General features: G+C 32.0%; 1 protein-coding gene across 1 annotated transcript; it reads left to right on the plus strand.

The window, feature by feature from the left end:
- The first annotated feature begins 1,689 nt into the window (after positions 1 to 1,689).
- Positions 1,690 to 20,479, plus strand: LOC142549420 (uncharacterized). Its single transcript, XM_075658354.1, is given in 8 exon segments — positions 1,690 to 1,867; positions 13,700 to 13,773; positions 14,047 to 14,199; positions 14,804 to 14,850; positions 15,655 to 17,276; positions 17,279 to 17,339; positions 17,853 to 18,045; positions 20,095 to 20,479. Coding segments are annotated over 4 exon segments (2,004 nt in total). The 5' UTR covers positions 1,690 to 1,867; positions 13,700 to 13,773; positions 14,047 to 14,199; positions 14,804 to 14,850; positions 15,655 to 15,739; the 3' UTR covers positions 20,308 to 20,479.
- The last annotated feature ends 1,148 nt before the right edge of the window (positions 20,480 to 21,627 follow it).

Genomic DNA, 21,627 nt, shown 5'->3' on the forward strand with positions numbered 1-21,627 from the left:
TCAAAATCATGGCTCTCAAAACTAGATATATCTTTTCACTCAAAAAATAAAATAAAATAAAATAATGAAACATCGTCATTAAATAAATGAATATCTACTATTATATTCGGGAAAAATAGAATTGATTTCCTTTCCTTAAAAGTGGTCGAAATTGAGTTTTATATTAATTTTTTGCTAACATTTTCCAAAAAAACACTTCAAATGAATATGTCTCGTGGTCAACTTAATGAAACATATATCCTATTCGACTTACTTTACGAAAAAAAATATCATTTTTCATGCTGAAAGTATTTTTTCACTCAATATATGGATTGTATCGGCTCATCTCAACAATAAAAATATATGATATCGTCTCACAAAAAACATACTCTATTTTCTTAAATTGCGTTTCAACGTGAGAAAGTATCTTACATCAATTGCCAAGCTAGAGATTTCAAATCAGTTGTCAAATAAATTGATTCATACAAACGAATGCATTCATTATAATTTTAAAATCTTTAACTTCAAATTCAGCCAATTCATTTGCAAACCATAAGATTGTTCCAAATCTTATATGCTTACACAGAGCACGTTTCCATTGTGAAGTGAGATTTTTTTTTTTTTTTTTTTTTAATATAAACACCGCCGGAGACGGGGGGTTAGGCAGACCCCTACCTGTATATATCATCAAAAATAGAGATACAACATAAAACCTAACGAGAGGGGGACTATACCAAGACCTCTCGAAAAGCTACCACAAAACACACATAAACCAAAAATCTAGGGTGGCAAGTATATGAGCCAAAAAATAATCCCTAGATAAAGCGCATAATACAAATGAACAGCAAGAAACAAAGCTAAATACATGAAAATAAATCGAATCCTCTCTAAGCAGTAGATACCCGGCTCAGAAATAGGTGCAAAAGACCACCGATGGTACCCATCTCTGAGCCATCTGCCAGTGTAATGCCAAACTGAAGAATACATCCGAATCCGAGATCGGTCTGCTATACACGATCTGGCCGTCAAAATAATATGCAGCTGGAAGTATCATTAATTTATGGCATTAAACACGATTTTGTCTGCGAATGATTGGTAAACTGACAAATAGATACATGAATTATTGTAAATTGCTCAATCGATACATGAGTCAACTAAAAAGTCCATTTTACCCTTAAATTATATTGCTTGTAAGTTCAATTATTCTTATTAAATTCAATTAGATACACAATTTTATTTTCAATATTACTTATTTATTTTTTTAAAATTATTATATTTATGATAAATGAGTACCACACTTTTGTATCGAACTAGATTTATTAATTAATGTAAATGTACGTTAAAGAGTAGGTCTTTTGTGAGACGGTATCACAAATCTTTATATGTGAGACGGGTCAACCCTACTGATATTCATAATAAAAAATAATACTATTAGCATAAAAAGTAATACTTTTTCATGGATGATCCAAATAAAAGATCTGTCTCACAAAATACGACCGTGAGATCGTCTCATGTAAGTTTTTGCCGATATTAAATATCGATATGTTAAACAAACAACGACAAAATGATTGTATATATAACATGTATCAGTATTAAACATGTGATAACAAAAGTTTAATAATTAATTACTTTTAGGGTCAAACTACAATTTGAGCCTAATATCATAATAAGAGTATCTAATTCCAAATTTGCCCCCCGCATTCCATTGCAAACCGCCAGCTTCGATTAAAAAAAAAAAAAAAACAGATCTATGCATTTAACTACTCTTCACTCGGATCAAAATTCGTCAATTTCGCAGTTTAATCTGCTTAGCCAAAGGCTGAACAATCTTCAGGCGAAGGCGTAGAAGATTTTCAATCCTGCTTTGTTATCCATATAAATAAAATGGGTAGGTTTCATCTCCCAAATTTTAGATTTTTAGTGTTTTGCATTGATGAAATCATCGTAAGTATTGTAAACAAATATAAATCGTTACGCTGCCTTCTTTTTTATTTCTTATTTTCCCTGGTTTTGGAATCATGTAATTTTACGATTTCCGGACAATGGTTTTTTGTCACTTCTTGTAGTTTGTGATGGTTCTTAAGTGAAGATTGTGGATGAGATCGATAGATGTTTGGATGTTTAGAAACCCAGTGTGGCAAAGTTTAGAACCTTAATTCACGCATTTAATCCTGTAAGATAAGATAAGACTTCGTGATACTTTAGCTACCTCCGTTTTACTCATATTTCTTCCCGTTGGACAAGACATAGAAAAGTGAAATGGGTTTCTAATTTGCACATCATTTTTATTTTTGGGAATACTGTGGTTAATTATTGGGGTATTTTGTTTTTTAACCTCGGTCAACTATTTAATTAAAAAAATGACCTCCGGGGAGGTCAATTTCTTAAATAAATAGTTGACCGAGGTTATTTTGCAAATTTTCCCGTTAATAATTATTACTGTGTGCTAACTGCTAAGAGCAAGTAAAGTATCGCTTTGTTGTTGATATTATGTATGTTTATGATAACTTTTATGTTTCATGCCAATAAATTTCGTTTTAGCATTATCTTATACAAAGCGAATTGAGATCAGCTAATCCACAATAAATTTAAATTCCCAATGTTTTTGAATCCAAGATAAACTTTGTTGATTCTATATTTAGTCTTTCTTCTATACTTCGAGTCTATTATATATTTGTAGTTTTGTTTAAGCAACCTTTTAGTTTTGACCTTCGAGTGTTATTATGCTGCCACAAGAAATAAGCTTGAGAGAAGTTAAATGTTCGTTGAATCATAAGCGGGACAATTTTTTTCTCGTGCTCATGAAAGAAATGAGTTCTTTTTGGTTTATATACATATAAATAATGTTGAGTGAATTTTAAGATCTGAAAGTCCAAGTTATTGAAATTTTGTCCGTCAAATGGGTAAGATTGGAAGAACCATAGTGGTTAAAATTTGTCCTTAAAAAGAAAAAAAAGGGTGAGGTTTCCTTACCAGTTGAAGTTGTCATTATATACCTTTTATGTAGTAGGGTCCTTGAAATTAGAAGTCATCGCGCATTTAGTTCAAATGTCAAGTCAATTATCTGATTTTGTATGGGGTACAACGGTTGTTTTGCATGGTTAATGTCCAATCTGAAACATTTACATTTAATTCCTCTTCCCTTAATTTTTTGCTGAAACTTTCTATATTTATGGACGACTTCGAATTTTTTCTCTGTATATTGCACCAATTGAATTTCCATTTTTCGCCTTCATAAATTATTAGAAACATGATTGCTCGCAATTATTTATGATTACGATTTTGGAATTTTGTGTTATCATCATATTTCAGTTATGTTTTGCAATTTTAGTTCTTTCTTGATGTGACGTAGACATGTCATATCGTGACAGCACCCCTCGTACAAAATAACTAAAATGGCCAAATTTCGAAAGTTATAATAACATAAAAAACCAAAATTGTAACATTTCTTAATAAAAATGTAATATATCATATAGCATGAGAAAAATATATCTGTTTTCACATATTCTCCTAAAAGAATAAATCATAATATTAGACCAATAAAATTTGGACTCAACTCATGTGAATTTAGAAAGTATATATTTTCAAACCGACCAATAATTAGGATAGGATGTAAAATTTAGGGGGGAAAGAGTAAAAAAAATGTGGATTTTATATATATAAATAATGTTGAGTGAATTTTAAGATCTGAAAGTCCAAGTTATTGAAATTTTGTCCGTCAAATGGGTAAGACTGGGAGAACCATAATGGTTAAAATTTGTTCTTAAAAAGAAAAAAAGGGTGAGGTTTCCTTACCAGTTGAAGTTGTCATTATATACCTTTTATGTAGTAGGGTCCTTGAAATTAGAAGTCATCGCGCATTTAGTTCAAATGTCAAGTCAATTATCTGATTTTGTATGGGGTACAACGGTTGTTTTGCATGGTTAATGTCCAATCTGAAACATTTACATTTAATTCCTCTTCCCTTAATTTTTTGCTGAAACTTTCTATATTTATGGACGACTTCGAATTTTTTCTCTGTATATTGCACCAATTGAATTTCCATTTTTCGCCTTCATAAATTATTAGAAACATGATTGCTCGCAATTATTTATGATTACGATTTTGGAATTTTGTGTTATCATCATATTTCAGTTACGTTTTGCAATTTTAGTTCTTTCTTGATGTGACGTAGACATGTCATATCGTGACAGCACCCCTCGTGCAAAATAACTAAAATGGCCAAATTCCGAAAGTTATAATAACATAAAAAACCAAAATTGTAACATTTCTTAATAAAAATGTAATATATCATATAGCATGAGAAAAATATATCTGTTTTCACATATTCTCCTAAAAGAATAAATCATAATATGAGACCAATAAAATTTGGACTCAACTCATGTGAATTTAGAAAGTATATATTTTCAAACCGACCAATAATTAGGATAGGATGTAAAATTTAGGGGGGAAAGAGTAAAAAAAATGTGGATTTTATATATATAAATAATGTTGAGTGAATTTTAAGATCTGAAAGTCCAAGTTATTGAAATTTTGTCCGTCAAATGGGTAAGACTGGGAGAACCATAATGGTTAAAATTTGTCCTTCAAAAGAAAAAAAGGATGAGGTTTCCTTACCAGTTGAAGTTGTCATTATATACCTTTTATGTAGTAGGGTCCTTGAAATTAGAAGTCATCGCGCATTTAGTTCAAATGTCAAGTCAATTATCTGATTTTGTAAGGAGTACAACGGTTGTTTTGCATGGTTAATGTCCAATCTGAAACATTTACATTTAATTCCTCTTCCCTTAATTTTTTGCTGAAACTTTCTATATTTATGGACGACTTCGAATTTTTTCTCTGTATATTGCACCAATTGAATTTCCATTTTTCGCCTTCATAAATTATTAGAAACATGATTGCTCGCAATTATTTATGATTACGATTTTGGAATTTTGTGTTATCATCATATTTCAGTTACGTTTTGCAATTTTAGTTCTTTCTTGATGTGACGTAGACATGTCATATCGTGACAGCACCCCTCGTGCAAAATAACTAAAATGGCCAAATTCCGAAAGTTATAATAACATAAAAAACCAAAATTGTAACATTTCTTAATAAAAATGTAATATATCATATAGCATGAGAAAAATATATCTGTTTTCACATATTCTCCTAAAAGAATAAATCATAATATGAGACCAATAAAATTTGGACTCAACTCATGTGAATTTAGAAAGTATATATTTTCAAACCGACCAATAATTAGGATAGGATGTAAAATTTAGGGGGGAAAGAGTAAAAAAAATGTGGATTTTATATATATAAATAATGTTGAGTGAATTTTAAGATCTGAAAGTCCAAGTTATTGAAATTTTGTCCGTCAAATGGGTAAGACTGGGAGAACCATAATGGTTAAAATTTGTCCTTCAAAAGAAAAAAAGGATGAGGTTTCCTTACCAGTTGAAGTTGTCATTATATACCTTTTATGTAGTAGGGACCTTGAAATTAGAAGTCATCGCGCATTTAGTTCAAATGTCAAGTCAATTATCTGATTTTGTATGGAGTACAACGGTTGTTTTGCATGGTTAATGTCCAATCTGAAACATTTATATTTAATTCCTCTTCCCTTAATTTTTTGCTGAAACTTTCTATATTTATGGACGACTTCGAATTTTTTCTCTGTATATTGCACCAATTGAATTTCCATTTTTCGCCTTCATAAATTATTAGAAACATGATTGCTCGCAATTATTTATGATTACGATTTTGGAATTTTGTGTTATCATCATATTTCAGTTACGTTTTGCAATTTTAGTTCTTTCTTGATGTGACGTAGACATGTCATATCGTGACAGCACCCCTCGTGCAAAATAACTAAAATGGCCAAATTCCGAAAGTTATAATAACATAAAAAACCAAAATTGTAACATTTCTTAATAAAAATGTAATATATCATATAGCATGAGAAAAATATATCTGTTTTCACATATTCTCCTAAAAGAATAAATCATAATATGAGACCAATAAAATTTGGACTCAACTCATGTGAATTTAGAAAGTATATATTTTCAAACCGACCAATAATTAGGATAGGATGTAAAATTTAGGGGGGAAAGAGTAAAAAAAATGTGGATTTTATATATATAAATAATGTTGAGTGAATTTTAAGATCTGAAAGTCCAAGTTATTGAAATTTTGTCCGTCAAATGGGTAAGACTGGGAGAACCATAATGGTTAAAATTTGTCCTTCAAAAGAAAAAAAGGATGAGGTTTCCTTACCAGTTGAAGTTGTCATTATATACCTTTTATGTAGTAGGGTCCTTGAAATTAGAAGTCATCGCGCATTTAGTTCAAATGTCAAGTCAATTATCTGATTTTGTATGGGGTACAACGGTTGTTTTGCATGGTTAATGTCCAATCTGAAACATTTACATTTAATTCCTCTTCCCTTAATTTTTTGCTGAAACTTTCTATATTTATGGACGACTTCGAATTTTTTCTCTGTATATTGCACCAATTGAATTTCCATTTTTCGCCTTCATAAATTATTAGAAACATGATTGCTCGCAATTATTTATGATTACGATTTTGGAATTTTGTGTTATCATCATATTTCAGTTACGTTTTGCAATTTTAGTTCTTTCTTGATGTGACGTAGACATGTCATATCGTGACAGCACCCCTCGTGCAAAATAACTAAAATGGCCAAATTCCGAAAGTTATAATAACATAAAAAACCAAAATTGTAACATTTCTTAATAAAAATGTAATATATCATATAGCATGAGAAAAATATATCTGTTTTCACATATTCTCCTAAAAGAATAAATCATAATATGAGACCAATAAAATTTGGACTCAACTCATGTGAATTTAGAAAGTATATATTTTCAAACCGACCAATAATTAGGATAGGATGTAAAATTTAGGGGGGAAAGAGTAAAAAAAATGTGGATTTTATATATATAAATAATGTTGAGTGAATTTTAAGATCTGAAAGTCCAAGTTATTGAAATTTTGTCCGTCAAATGGGTAAGACTGGGAGAACCATAATGGTTAAAATTTGTCCTTCAAAAGAAAAAAAGGATGAGGTTTCCTTACCAGTTGAAGTTGTCATTATATACCTTTTATGTAGTAGGGTCCTTGAAATTAGAAGTCATCGCGCATTTAGTTCAAATGTCAAGTCAATTATCTGATTTTGTATGGGGTACAACGGTTGTTTTGCATGGTTAATGTCCAATCTGAAACATTTACATTTAATTCCTCTTCCCTTAATTTTTTGCTGAAACTTTCTATATTTATGGACGACTTCGAATTTTTTCTCTGTATATTGCACCAATTGAATTTCCATTTTTCGCCTTCATAAATTATTAGAAACATGATTGCTCGCAATTATTTATGATTACGATTTTGGAATTTTGTGTTATCATCATATTTCAGTTATGTTTTGCAATTTTAGTTCTTTCTTGATGTGACGTAGACATGTCATATCGTGACAGCACCCCTCGTGCAAAATAACTAAAATGGCCAAATTCCGAAAGTTATAATAACATAAAAAACCAAAATTGTAACATTTCTTAATAAAAATGTAATATATCATATAGCATGAGAAAAATATATCTGTTTTCACATATTCTCCTAAAAGAATAAATCATAATATGAGACCAATAAAATTTGGACTCAACTCATGTGAATTTAGAAAGTATATATTTTCAAACCGACCAATAATTAGGATAGGATGTAAAATTTAGGGGGGAAAGAGTAAAAAAAATGTGGATTTTATATATATAAACAATGTTGAGTGAATTTTAAGATCTGAAAGTCCAAGTTATTGAAATTTTGTCCGTCAAATGGGTGAGACTGGGAGAACCATAATGGTTAAAATTTGTCCTTCAAAAGAAAAAAAGGATGAGGTTTCCTTACCAGTTGAAGTTGTCATTATATACCTTTTATGTAGTAGGGTCCTTGAAATTAGAAGTCATCGCGCATTTAGTTCAAATGTCAAGTCAATTATCTGATTTTGTATGGGGTACAACGGTTGTTTTGCATGGTTAATGTCCAATCTGAAACATTTACATTTAATTCCTCTTCCCTTAATTTTTTGCTGAAACTTTCTATATTTATGGACGACTTCGAATTTTTTCTCTGTATATTGCACCAATTGAATTTCCATTTTTCGCCTTCATAAATTATTAGAAACATGATTGCTCGCAATTATTTATGATTACGATTTTGGAATTTTGTGTTATCATCATATTTCAGTTACGTTTTGCAATTTTAGTTCTTTCTTGATGTGACGTAGACATGTCATATCGTGACAGCACCCCTCGTGCAAAATAACTAAAATGGCCAAATTCCGAAAGTTATAATAACATAAAAAACCAAAATTGTAACATTTCTTAATAAAAATGTAATATATCATATAGCATGAGAAAAATATATCTGTTTTCACATATTCTCCTAAAAGAATAAATCATAATATGAGACCAATAAAATTTGGACTCAACTCATGTGAATTTAGAAAGTATATATTTTCAAACCGACCAATAATTAGGATAGGATGTAAAATTTAGGGGGGAAAGAGTAAAAAAAATGTGGATTTTATATATATAAATAATGTTGAGTGAATTTTAAGATCTGAAATTCCAAGTTATTGAAATTTTGTCCGTCAAATGGGTAAGACTGGGAGAACCATAATGGTTAAAATTTGTCCTTCAAAAGAAAAAAAGGATGAGGTTTCCTTACCAGTTGAAGTTGTCATTATATACCTTTTATGTAGTAGGGTCCTTGAAATTAGAAGTCATCGCGCATTTAGTTCAAATGTCAAGTCAATTATCTGATTTTGTATGGGGTACAACGGTTGTTTTGCATGGTTAATGTCCAATCTGAAACATTTACATTTAATTCCTCTTCCCTTAATTTTTTGCTGAAACTTTCTATATTTATGGACGACTTCGAATTTTTTCTCTGTATATTGAGGTAAGTCTCACCAATTGAATTTCCATTTTTCGCCTTCATAAATTATTAGAAACATGATTGCTCGCAATTATTTATGATTACGATTTTGGAATTTTGTGTTATCATCATATTTCAGTTATGTTTTGCAATTTTAGTTCTTTCTTGATGTGACGTAGACATGTCATATCGTGACAGCACCCCTCGTGCAAAATAACTAAAATGGCCAAATTCCGAAAGTTATAATAACATAAAAAACCAAAATTGTAACATTTCTTAATAAAAATGTAATATATCATATAGCATGAGAAAAATATATCTGTTTTCACATATTCTCCTAAAAGAATAAATCATAATATGAGACCAATAAAATTTGGACTCAACTCATGTGAATTTAGAAAGTATATATTTTCAAACCGACCAATAATTAGGATAGGATGTAAAATTTAGGGGGGAAAGAGTAAAAAAAATGTGGATTTTATATATATAAATAATGTTGAGTGAATTTTAAGATCTGAAAGTCCAAGTTATTGAAATTTTGTCCGTCAAATGGGTAAGACTGGGAGAACCATAATGGTTAAAATTTGTCCTTCAAAAGAAAAAAAGGATGAGGTTTCCTTACCAGTTGAAGTTGTCATTATATACCTTTTATGTAGTAGGGTCCTTGAAATTAGAAGTCATCGCGCATTTAGTTCAAATGTCAAGTCAATTATCTGATTTTGTATGGGGTACAACGGTTGTTTTGCATGGTTAATGTCCAATCTGAAACATTTACATTTAATTCCTCTTCCCTTAATTTTTTGCTGAAACTTTCTATATTTATGGACGACTTCGAATTTTTTCTCTGTATATTGCACCAATTGAATTTCCATTTTTCGCCTTCATAAATTATTAGAAACATGATTGCTCGCAATTATTTATGATTACGATTTTGGAATTTTGTGTTATCATCATATTTCAGTTACGTTTTGCAATTTTAGTTCTTTCTTGATGTGACGTAGACATGTCATATCGTGACAGCACCCCTCGTGCAAAATAACTAAAATGGCCAAATTTCGAAAGTTATAATAACATAAAAAACCAAAATTGTAACATTTCTTAATAAAAATGTAATATATCATATAGCATGAGAAAAATATATCTGTTTTCACATATTCTCCTAAAAGAATAAATCATAATATGAGACCAATAAAATTTGGACTCAACTCATGTGAATTTAGAAAGTATATATTTTCAAACCGACCAATAATTAGGATAGGATGTAAAATTTAGGGGGGAAAGAGTAAAAAAAATGTGGATTTTATATATATAAATAATGTTGAGTGAATTTTAAGATCTGAAATTCCAAGTTATTGAAATTTTGTCCGTCAAATGGGTAAGACTGGAAGAACCATAATGGTTAAAATTTGTCCTTCAAAAGAAAAAAAGGATGAGGTTTCCTTACCAGTTGAAGTTGTCATTATATACCTTTTATGTAGTAGGGTCCTTGAAATTAGAAGTCATCGCGCATTTAGTTCAAATGTCAAGTCAATTATCTGATTTTGTATGGGGTACAACGGTTGTTTTGCATGGTTAATGTCCAATCTGAAACATTTACATTTAATTCCTCTTCCCTTAATTTTTTGCTGAAACTTTCTATATTTATGGACGACTTCGAATTTTTTCTCTGTATATTGCACCAATTGAATTTCCATTTTTCGCCTTCATAAATTATTAGAAACATGATTGCTCGCAATTATTTATGATTACGATTTTGGAATTTTGTGTTATCATCATATTTCAGTTATGTTTTGCAATTTTAGTTCTTTCTTGATGTGACGTAGACATGTCATATCGTGACAGCACCCCTCGTGCAAAATAACTAAAATGGCCAAATTTCGAAAGTTATAATAACATAAAAAACCAAAATTGTAACATTTCTTAATAAAAATGTAATATATCATATAGCATGAGAAAAATATATCTGTTTTCACATATTCTCCTAAAAGAATAAATCATAATATGAGACCAATAAAATTTGGACTCAACTCATGTGAATTTAGAAAGTATATATTTTCAAACCGACCAATAATTAGGATAGGATGTAAAATTTAGGGGGGAAAGAGTAAAAAAAATGTGGATTTTATATATATAAATAATGTTGAGTGAATTTTAAGATCTGAAAGTCCAAGTTATTGAAATTTTGTCCGTCAAATGGGTAAGACTGGGAGAACCATAATGGTTAAAATTTGTCCTTCAAAAGAAAAAAAGGATGAGGTTTCCTTACCAGTTGAAGTTGTCATTATATACCTTTTATGTAGTAGGGTCCTTGAAATTAGAAGTCATCGCGCATTTAGTTCAAATGTCAAGTCAATTATCTGATTTTGTATGGGGTACAACGGTTGTTTTGCATGGTTAATGTCCAATCTGAAACATTTACATTTAATTCCTCTTCCCTTAATTTTTTGCTGAAACTTTCTATATTTATGGACGACTTCGAATTTTTTCTCTGTATATTGAGGTAAGTCTCACCAATTGAATTTCCATTTTTCGCCTTCATAAATTATTAGAAACATGATTGCTCGCAATTATTTATGATTACGATTTTGGAATTTTGTGTTATCATCATATTTCAGTTATGTTTTGCAATTTTAGTTCTTTCTTGATGTGACGTAGACATGTCATATCGTGACAGCACCCCTCGTGCAAAATAACTAAAATTGCCAAATTTCGAAAGTTATAATAACATAAAAAACCAAAATTGTAACATTTCTTAATAAAAATGTAATATATCATATAGCATGAGAAAAATATATCTGTTTTCACATATTCTCCTAAAAGAATAAATCATAATATGAGACCAATAAAATTTGGACTCAACTCATGTGAATTTAGAAAGTATATATTTTCAAACCGACCAATAATTAGGATAGGATGTAAAATTTAGGGGGGAAAGAGTAAAAAAAATGTGGATTTTATATATATAAATAATGTTGAGTGAATTTTAAGATCTGAAAGTCCAAGTTATTGAAATTTTGTCCGTCAAATGGGTAAGACTGGAAGAACCATAATGGTTAAAATTTGTCCTTCAAAAGAAAAAAAGGATGAGGTTTCCTTACCAGTTGAAGTTGTCATTATATACCTTTTATGTAGTAGGGTCCTTGAAATTAGAAGTAATCGCGCATTTAGTTCAAATGTCAAGTCAATTATCTGATTTTGTATGGGGTACAACGGTTGTTTTGCATGGTTAATGTCCAATCTGAAACATTTACATTTAATTCCTCTTCCCTTAATTTTTTGCTGAAACTTTCTATATTTATGGACGACTTCGAATTTTTTCTCTGTATATTGAGATAAGTCTCACCAATTGAATTTCCATTTTTCGCCTTCATAAATTATTAGAAACATGATTGCTCGCAATTATTTATGATTACGATTTTGGAATTTTGTGTTATCATCATATTTCAGTTACGTTTTGCAATTTTAGTTCTTTCTTGATGTGACGTAGACATGTCATATCGTGACAGCACCCCTCGTGCAAAATAACTAAAATTGCCAAATTTCGAAAGTTATAATAACATAAAAAACCAAAATTGTAACATTTCTTAATAAAAATGTAATATATCATATAGCATGAGAAAAATATATCTGTTTTCACATATTCTCCTAAAAGAATAAATCATAATATGAGACCAGTAAAATTTGGACTCAACTCATGTGAATTTAGAAAGTATATATTTTCAAACCGACCAATAATTAGGATATGATGTAAAATTTAGGGGGGAAAGAGTAAAAAAAATGTGGATTTTATATATATAAATAATGTTGAGTGAATTTTAAGATCTGAAAGTCCAAGTTATTGAAATTTTGTCCGTCAAATGGGTAAGACTGGGAGAACCATAATGGTTAAAATTTGTCCTTCAAAAGAAAAAAGGATGAGGTTTCCTTACCAGTTGAAGTTGTCATTATATACCTTTTATGTAGTAGGGTCCTTGAAATTAGAAGTCATCGCGCATTTAGTTCAAATGTCAAGTCAATTATCTGATTTTGTATGGGGTACAACGGTTGTTTTGCATGGTTAATGTCCAATCTGAAACATTTACATTTAATTCCTCTTCCCTTAATTTTTTGCTGAAACTTTCTATATTTATGGTCGACTTTGAATTTTTTATGCATCTCAACTTGTTGAATTTTAATTTGCTCCACTTTTTCAACCATACTATTAATTTTCTCTTTTACATTCTTAATCAGCAGAAAAATTGACACAAACATGTCTGTGCAATTCTTTCTAGTGAAAGCATTTATAGTTTCAAGCCTCTTCTTTTGCCCATATAACAAATAGGAGTTTGTCATAAAGTTCCATTAGGAAAATGCATTATGATTGAAACGGTAATACCAGGAATCTGCTTCAATTTTATGCTGCTTTCTAATTTGTATTCATCGAAACATCAAAAAAATTTATGTTACTTGTACTACAAGGGATCCAGACACAGTTACATCTTTCAGCATGATTCTGAAGGGTAGGATCTTATTTGGAAATATACTATGCCATTTTGTAAGCAAAGTTTTTTTAGACAGATTATAAAAGATGCTATTTTTTTTTTTTGTTACGTTGTCTGTTATAAATTGACACAATGACATATGCTGAACCATATCGCTGGTTATGTACTACCTATCGAAATGGAAATAGTTAGAATAAAAATTGTGTGTTACAAGTTACAAGTCGAAGAGTTTGTCTATTAATTATTTATGTCACCTCCTCTATGCATTTACTGATTTAGCAAACTTTTTATCCAACTGACAGCATTGGGTTTTGAACTACTGCATAGAGCGTTTGGATTCCAAGTTGGTTGATGTACCATGTTCATCAACTCAAAGGTAACCTTGCCTAGTTCTTTATAGTTTGTTTATTTTCTTTCGATTATAACTTATTTGGATTGAAAAGTAGTGTTTGCTTGATTCATTTAATAAATATTCAACGTACACTATTATTTTATTTGCTTAGTTTTCTTAGTTTGATTCTTTGTGGTGCATTACAAATGCGTTCAAAAGTTTTTGCCATTGTTTTGAAGCTATTATAAATTGTCAATTAATAATTATTTAATACTTTTGTAGTTTTTTTCTTTCCGAATGATTTGTTTATTTTGCTAGCCAAACCTAACACAGAGGCAACCGTAGCACGAAAATAGAGAATTGCATGTTGCAAAAGGAAGCCTAGCCGGATGATTGATATTTTGTTTACTTTTCACTAACGAATGACCAATGATCCAAAGTATACCAAATGGTAAACGTGCCACATTGGAGGTAATATGAACCCAAGTTAGTTTATGATGTCTTCTTGTGATCTCTTAAGATTTTGAAAACTATTTAGGGCGAGTTCGAAAACCATTTTCTTTGAGCGTCATCTTGTAAACCCACTTTACATCAATTGTTTTTTGCCCTTTAGGAAAATCACATAAATTTAATGAGTTCAGCTTTTGAAAGTGCTTTTATAAAAAACGCAGATGTTTTGACATTTGGATAAATGTTAAAAGGTGTTTTTTAAAAAAATAGAAGTAGATATAGAAACCCAAAAGCCTGAAATTCTAGCATCTAAACAATAGTTTTTGTGACCAAACAGTATACTTTTTAAGAAAATTATTATTATTATTTAAGGAAAAAATTGTTTTTAGTCCATTGGCTTCTTCAACCAAACACACTCTTGATTTGAAATCAGAATGGAGACAAGAAAAAAGACGCACCAATAAAATGGCTTTGTATAAATAAAAAAAATGGAATGTCATCGAAACAATGTTAATGTGTTTGCCCAAAATCGATTTATGTGTCTTTAACAGTTTTTTGGAAGCCCTAGTTTATTAATTTATCTTCTCATGGCCTGTCACTATTTAACTGTTTGCCAATTTTTCAGATCCAAGCTGCTTCTAGAAATTCTAGTTTTTGGATTCCGGAGTCCAGGTAATTAAGTTAGTCACCATGACCTTCCTTAATTTTTTTTTTTGACAAATAATTTGTGGGTAAAATGTAGCTTTTTCATTTTGCCAATTTTGCTTTGAAGCCTTTTCCCTTCATTTTTATCTTAATCGTCATCAATCGTGTCCTGTTTAAGAGTAAATTAGAAAAGAGATCGACATGCACCATCGTCCATTGCTTTGAGAAACTTTGGCATGAATCTGTTTTGTTTAGTAATCTGTTGCGGTTTTATTAATTCAATGGTTCTCCACAAGGGATTGGAGAAAAGAGTAAAAGAGTGATTTCGAAGTCTAAGATCAGAATAGTTTTAAATGTTTGTGTTTTACAGTTTAGACTACTGGAGTAGGCATTTTGCTGTTTGATTGATATAGGATTCCCAACTGTAGACCATTTATTCTATTGAAAGTTCAGATCTTGCCACTGTATTCGTGGAGTTCATTCCAATACATGTGTAGTTGCATTATTGGGATTCAAATTAACTATGCGAGGATGTGTTTTCTGTTTTCCATATTTCCTTCCACTGAAAAGATATGAAAAATTATATTAATATACTTTTATTTACTTTTGATTTTTATTATTATTATTTTCTGCGGTTCACATTTGTAATGGTAATATACTCTTGATTCTTATTTGATTCTTCTCTATAATGGATGGATGCTCGTTCATTTAGTATGGGGTATATGTGAAGCTAATTGCTTTTTCCATGTGAAAATTTACTTCGTTTCTGTAAATACAATGTTGTTTTATTGTTTAATCGGTTGATGTGACAACCTTTCTACGTATTTTCAGGAAGATTACTTCCTTCAGTTTTTATCAGTGCTGGTGGTCAATGTTGAGTTAATATCATTGATGAGTGATTGCCAAGTATCTGGAAATGAGCTGGTCACCATCATTTTCTGTGAAGTCGGAACTTGTATCAGAAGTTGACGAAAAAGCTTTGCATCAATGGGTGGCTGCCTTTTGTATCATTAGGTTTGATCTCGAGCAGGGGCAGCTCATTGATGAGTGTTATCCACCTGGCTGTCTAACACAAAATGAGGAGCTTCAAGTTGCTTTTAGTTCATTTCCAGATTCAGCTTCACAGCACCTTAACAGATCAAGTATTCATGATTGTATTTTCTTCTTCCGTATAAGGAGGCATGAAAAACTTCCAGTTTCAAACATTGGTTCATCAAAGACTAATGAAGTAGATAATAACTCAATATTGCAATGGCCGTTATATGCAGATCCACAAAAGGGTAAAAATCATAATTACTCAAGGTACCTGTATGGTTTTGTGTTTAATAGGCAGAGACATGATGAGAGGCTAAAGCGAGGAGGTGAACAAAAATCTGTTGTTATTCTTTCTCACAGTCCATACTCTAGTGTATTTAGGCCTTTACTACAAATTATGGGCCCTTTGTACTTTGATATCGGAAAGAAAGCATTGACTCATATTGCTAACTGTGTGTCGATGTGGCCTACTCCTGAACCTGGTAATCTCATGGTGCTTCCTATTGGGAATGCATTACTGAAAGTGAACCTCCCCCCTTCTCACAGTTTGCCATCAGATAGTGGGATTTTTGAAGATTCTGCGTCCTCACTGGCTCCACTTCTACCTTCACACCTATCAGTTCCACAGGGTTTATTTCATGACTCCGATCTTTTCGGAACATTCCGGGGACTCTTGATGCATCTTTGGAAGCTCTGGGAAGTGTTACTCATTGGGGAACCCATTTTAATCATAGCACCGACGCCTCCCCAGTGCTGCGAAGCAGTTGCTGGTCTAGTTAGTTTGGTTGCCCCATTACTTTTCAGTGTTGACTTCAGGCCTTACTTTACTATACACGACCCTGAATTTTCCATTTTGAACTCTCTCCCAGAGGGGGCCATTTTTCCTCCAATGGTTTTAGGTGTCACAAACCTCTTTTTCGTAAAAGCACTGCGTAACATGCCTCACATAGTTTCAGTTGGAACTCCTATTTCAAGTTCTGGTCGTCTGAACATTGATTCAAGGGCTTCAAATGGGGGAATTTCTGCTCAAGAAGAACGATTGAACTTCCAACATCTTTCGGTGAGGAAGTTTACTGCTGCAAACTTCTTGAATGCAGTAAAGTTGAAAAGAGATGGTCCTTTGTGTCTAATGACAGAACACAAAGAAGCCTTATGGTCGAATTATGCTTCAGTGACAAAGCCAGATACCTCTATCTTGAATAGACTTGTTGATGCTGGATTATCTCCAAGGGTTGAGGAGTCGATGTCAGTTGTTAACAATGATATATTACGCCGCCATTTTTTGGAGCTGACTACTAACTTTTTGGCCCCTTTTGGTCCATATTTCAGAGCAAATACACCATCTGAAGGTTCATCTCCATATTCTGACCCACCTTCTCTACCGTCTTTCAGCACTGAGGAATTCTTATCAACTTTGTCAGAAGAGGTCCTGGGAAGTTTCTACTGAAGAGAATGAAGTCAAATTGGCTAGATCTCTACAGGTACTGAATAAGGGATAGACATTCACCACCTGCTATGAGAAGGGTTTCTCTTGATAGATAATTCTTCAACTTTTTGTTTAAAGTATCCGTGAAGAGAACATCTCTCCCAACTGGACCTGAAACATTGTTTAATGGTTTTGGAATTACTTCTCTGGTCTTCTTTCCATCAAAATTATTTTTACATCGAAAAGAAATGTTTATCACATGAAGCGTTTCTCCTTATATTACTTCAGTCAGAAATGAATTGTTTTTTCATGTTTGGCAATCATGTTCAGTCCACTTCTTTCTGTCCTTGTCATACATATTTAAAATGTCAATATAAACATTACCAGATGGGGCTACAAAATTTATATGGCTTCTAGTCATGCTTTATTCCTCATGCTTAACTGCTGAGTCCTAAATTTTTTATATTGCTCTTGATATCCTTAATCTATATTTACTCGTCTAGAATATTTGTTTTGTTCATATGTTTTGTGACTTTCTAAAATGGATATTTATTTTACATAAATGTAGGCGTTTCTTGAAAGGACACAACTTTCTGCCATGGTTTCGTAGAAAACGTGCTGTTGCTGAGCAAGAACAGTATAAAATGTGGAGACAAGCTAGAATTAAGAGCAACATAAACCAGTTGATAGCTAAGATGTCTGAATTGGAAATAGTTGATTCCTTCAATGCAATTGAGAGAAACCTCCAAGGAGAAATGCAGGCATGTTTCTTTCTGTAATTTCTTAAAAAAAAAATTATATTAACTTGGGTATGTGATGATTTGTCGAGGATTTATTTAAATCCTCATGCATATATTTTCCTCAATCCCTTCTCTTGTTTCAAAATATTGTACTGCCTTGTGTCCTTTTGCTTTTCCTTCTATGGATTTATTCATTGGAAGAAAGTATTCTAACTAATCTTTATTTTTCCTTTGTTCTTCTCGTCTTCCATTTCTCTTGTTTGATTTTTCACTAAAAATGGGATGCAGTGGAATGTACTTATAGGATTCTGGAATCGGGGCACACACATTATGATTATCTGAACTGGAATGATGTGGCAATAGCAGTTGGTTGAGAAATGGTGGAGGAGGTTAATCGATTGAATGGTTCAGATATTTGAAATGCATTTGAAAGTGCCCTACTAGACGAGAAAATAAATGCATAAAAAAAGTAAAATGTGCAAAAATAAATAACACATTATTGGAGATCAAAGTCTAAATTCTCATGTTCCTTCGGCCTCCTGTTGGGGAGAAATCCGCTAGATGATTCTTGAACCTCATTATACAGTGCAAAGACATCACCGTCTATTCATCTCATCTCTATAATATGTGAGCTGTTGACTATTCAATAAAAGAAAACTGAAATTTTAAGATAATTCAAAATCTATAGGTTAATCAATCTTCTAATTGATGCAACCCATCTACTTGGTTCCCTCTATTTCTTTTTGGCTCTGCTATATTTGGTATGGTGTTAGAACAATGTATATATATTTTACACCATGTCTGTGTGAATTCTTTTGCAACTCTTTTGCAACTTATCTTGATTTATACCAAGCGATTGTACCATTAGATTTTGTCTTCGTCAGCAAACACCAACTTGTAACCTTGATTTAGGATTTGTACAAATAGTACTGAGGCCCCATGTCCCTTGAGATACATTTCACCATCCATTGCCTCTCCAGTACCGATGGGCCATTTTTTCTTGATAGTAGTTAGAAATAAAAACAATAGAGAAGGAGAAACGAACTCATGGAAACTGATCAGCAAAACAAAATTCAATAAAGGATGAGCAGTGTTGGAGCACTTACCCTTGCGAGTAATGACAGGTATATCAAAATAAGAAGAATGTGGTTGATATTTGAGATATATGTTTGAGGACTCAACATTGGTCAGGATTGCAGGAGGAACACCTACGTGTATTCCTTCATTGATGCACTTGAAGTGGGCCAAGATAGAGACATCCTTGGTCGGAGGATCAATAGGTTGAGGAAGCAGAACAGAGAGACTGGAAGCATTCATATCACTTTTCAGAGGATTGAAAATATGAAATATGGAGAAGACTCGAAGAAAAGTGCATCAATGGATGTAAAGTATTGGTAAGACTTGGAATCATAATAATACCCCTCTAGGGTATGAGAATATAAAATGCACACTTGATAGATCGAGGGGATAACTGATCAAGATAAGTCGAAGATCTTGAACAAAGTACACATATTCATAGACTCTAGATATCGAGGAAAAATTAGCTGTATTAGGATACAAACATGAAAAGGGATATCTCCATGAAGAGATGGGCTGTTTATGCAATTTTACTATGGTGACAGTAAAGGATTTGATGAAAATCAATCAAGTAGTATAGAACCAAAAAGAAACATCAAAGGAGGGAGGAGGAAAGAAAATTTGTTACTGTTCGCGGTTGAACAGTTCCGATTTTGCAGTTCACGTGAACAGTTGTTAACGAATTTACTATTCACGTGAACCAATGCACAATTGTTTTTTTTTAAAAAAATTATCTGGTGTACAATTTTGGAACAATGTAAGAGAAAACCTTGAAAAGAAGTGAATTAGTATAATTGAAACATATAGATTATCACCTATATTAGGAGAGATATAGGATTAATGGGTATACAGAGGTGTTTACCCATAACCAACAACACATTAAAATTATTCTTCAACATATTGTACCTATCATTGCTGGTGGCTGTTGTCATTTTTATATGTCAGATATCCATATATGTATTTCCCAATTAATTTCATCATCTCACACTGCAGTACGGAAAATCAAATGAAGATACTGAAGATGTCTGCAAGAAATTGAAGAAAGATCTCCAAATTGTATTTAAAGTTCTTCCAAAGGACTTGCAGCAACTTCTTATAATGAACCCCAGCAGAGCGTGTCTTTTACGAGAAAGCCTTGACTGCTCAGATCTTCCTGGGCATCCTGTTCCGACTGGTGGCGATGTATCTTCTGCTGAATCTCAATGACACGCAAATATATTCGCAAATACTTATGTATCAGCTATGTATGTACACGACCGTGGTCATGCATTAAGCAGGACATGGAAGAAGTTGTAGTCTACCTCACACTCTTGGTATTGCGGGAACTCTTGATGTCCCTTTAGGTCAGTTTTTATCTCGAACTGCTACCGGCGATGTTCTTGGAGCATCATATTTAATTTAGTCAGTCAAGAACGAAATGAATGGATTATACAAATTTAGGAGGTCGTATAGTACCACAGGTGGCGATGAAAGAAGGAACATTTAGTCAGTCAAGAGAAGTTTTTGTTGAGCCTTTTTAGTCCCAAGAATGTAATTTGTTGTTTTAGCAACTGGCGTTGATTCTAGCGGCATGCTTTTGTTTTTGTTTTTTTTTTTTTAATTAGCGGCATGCTTGTTTGCGGTTGATCTTGATTATTCATATATAATTTTTGGTAATTTAGGAAATTAATATCGGAGTTATTTATATATGAAAATAAAGAATAAACTGGACACCGAGATTTACGTGGAAATTCTTTAAAAATTATTAGGGTAAAAATCACGGGCAAGATTAAAAGATATTCACTATAATATTTTATGATGTACAATTTACTCACTGTGTTTTCAAATAGAACACTCTCTCTTAATATAGGAGAACAAAACACTTCCCAAATATTATAGTTTTAAACACTCAAATGCTATAAAGTGAGAGAAGACTCGAGAATTGGATGCATTAAAATGTCGAATGTAGATGCATCATTCCAGTGTGAACCTTTGTCCCCAATTTTAGAAAATCAGCTGCCAAACGAAACATGTTCAAATTATTTTCATATTCAAAGAAGGCTGCTCCAACTTTAATGCATTTAACCCATTGTGTTTGATGTCATTCTTTTGCCTATCTTTTTGACTAATAACTTTGCCGACATTTCTCCCACTTGAAGATTTGATTGAGAATCAAACACATCTCCACACATCCTTTCAATCTTTCCATCACCTGTTGCTTACGTTTCTGTTAGGCCACTTAAAGATCTACACCACTCAAATTTATCAGTGTTCACTGGCTTGGTCAGAAAATCAGCTATGTTATCTTTTGTACGAATTTTCTGCATATCCACACTTCCTTCTTCTACTACTTCCCGCACGAAGTGAAATTGGACTCCAATGTGTTTCATCCTGGAATGAAAGTACTGGATTCCTTGCGATGTGCAAGGCACTCTGACTGTCACAAACAAAGAAACATTATCTTGTTTGTCCGTGATCTTCTCTAATAACATTTTAATCCATATTGCCTCCTTGCAAGCTTGAGTAGCTGTCATGTATTCTACCTCC

Source organism: Primulina tabacum, chromosome 6 (assembly GCF_025594145.1).
Source record: "Primulina tabacum isolate GXHZ01 chromosome 6, ASM2559414v2, whole genome shotgun sequence".
Taxonomy (NCBI): Eukaryota; Viridiplantae; Streptophyta; class Magnoliopsida; order Lamiales; family Gesneriaceae; genus Primulina; species Primulina tabacum.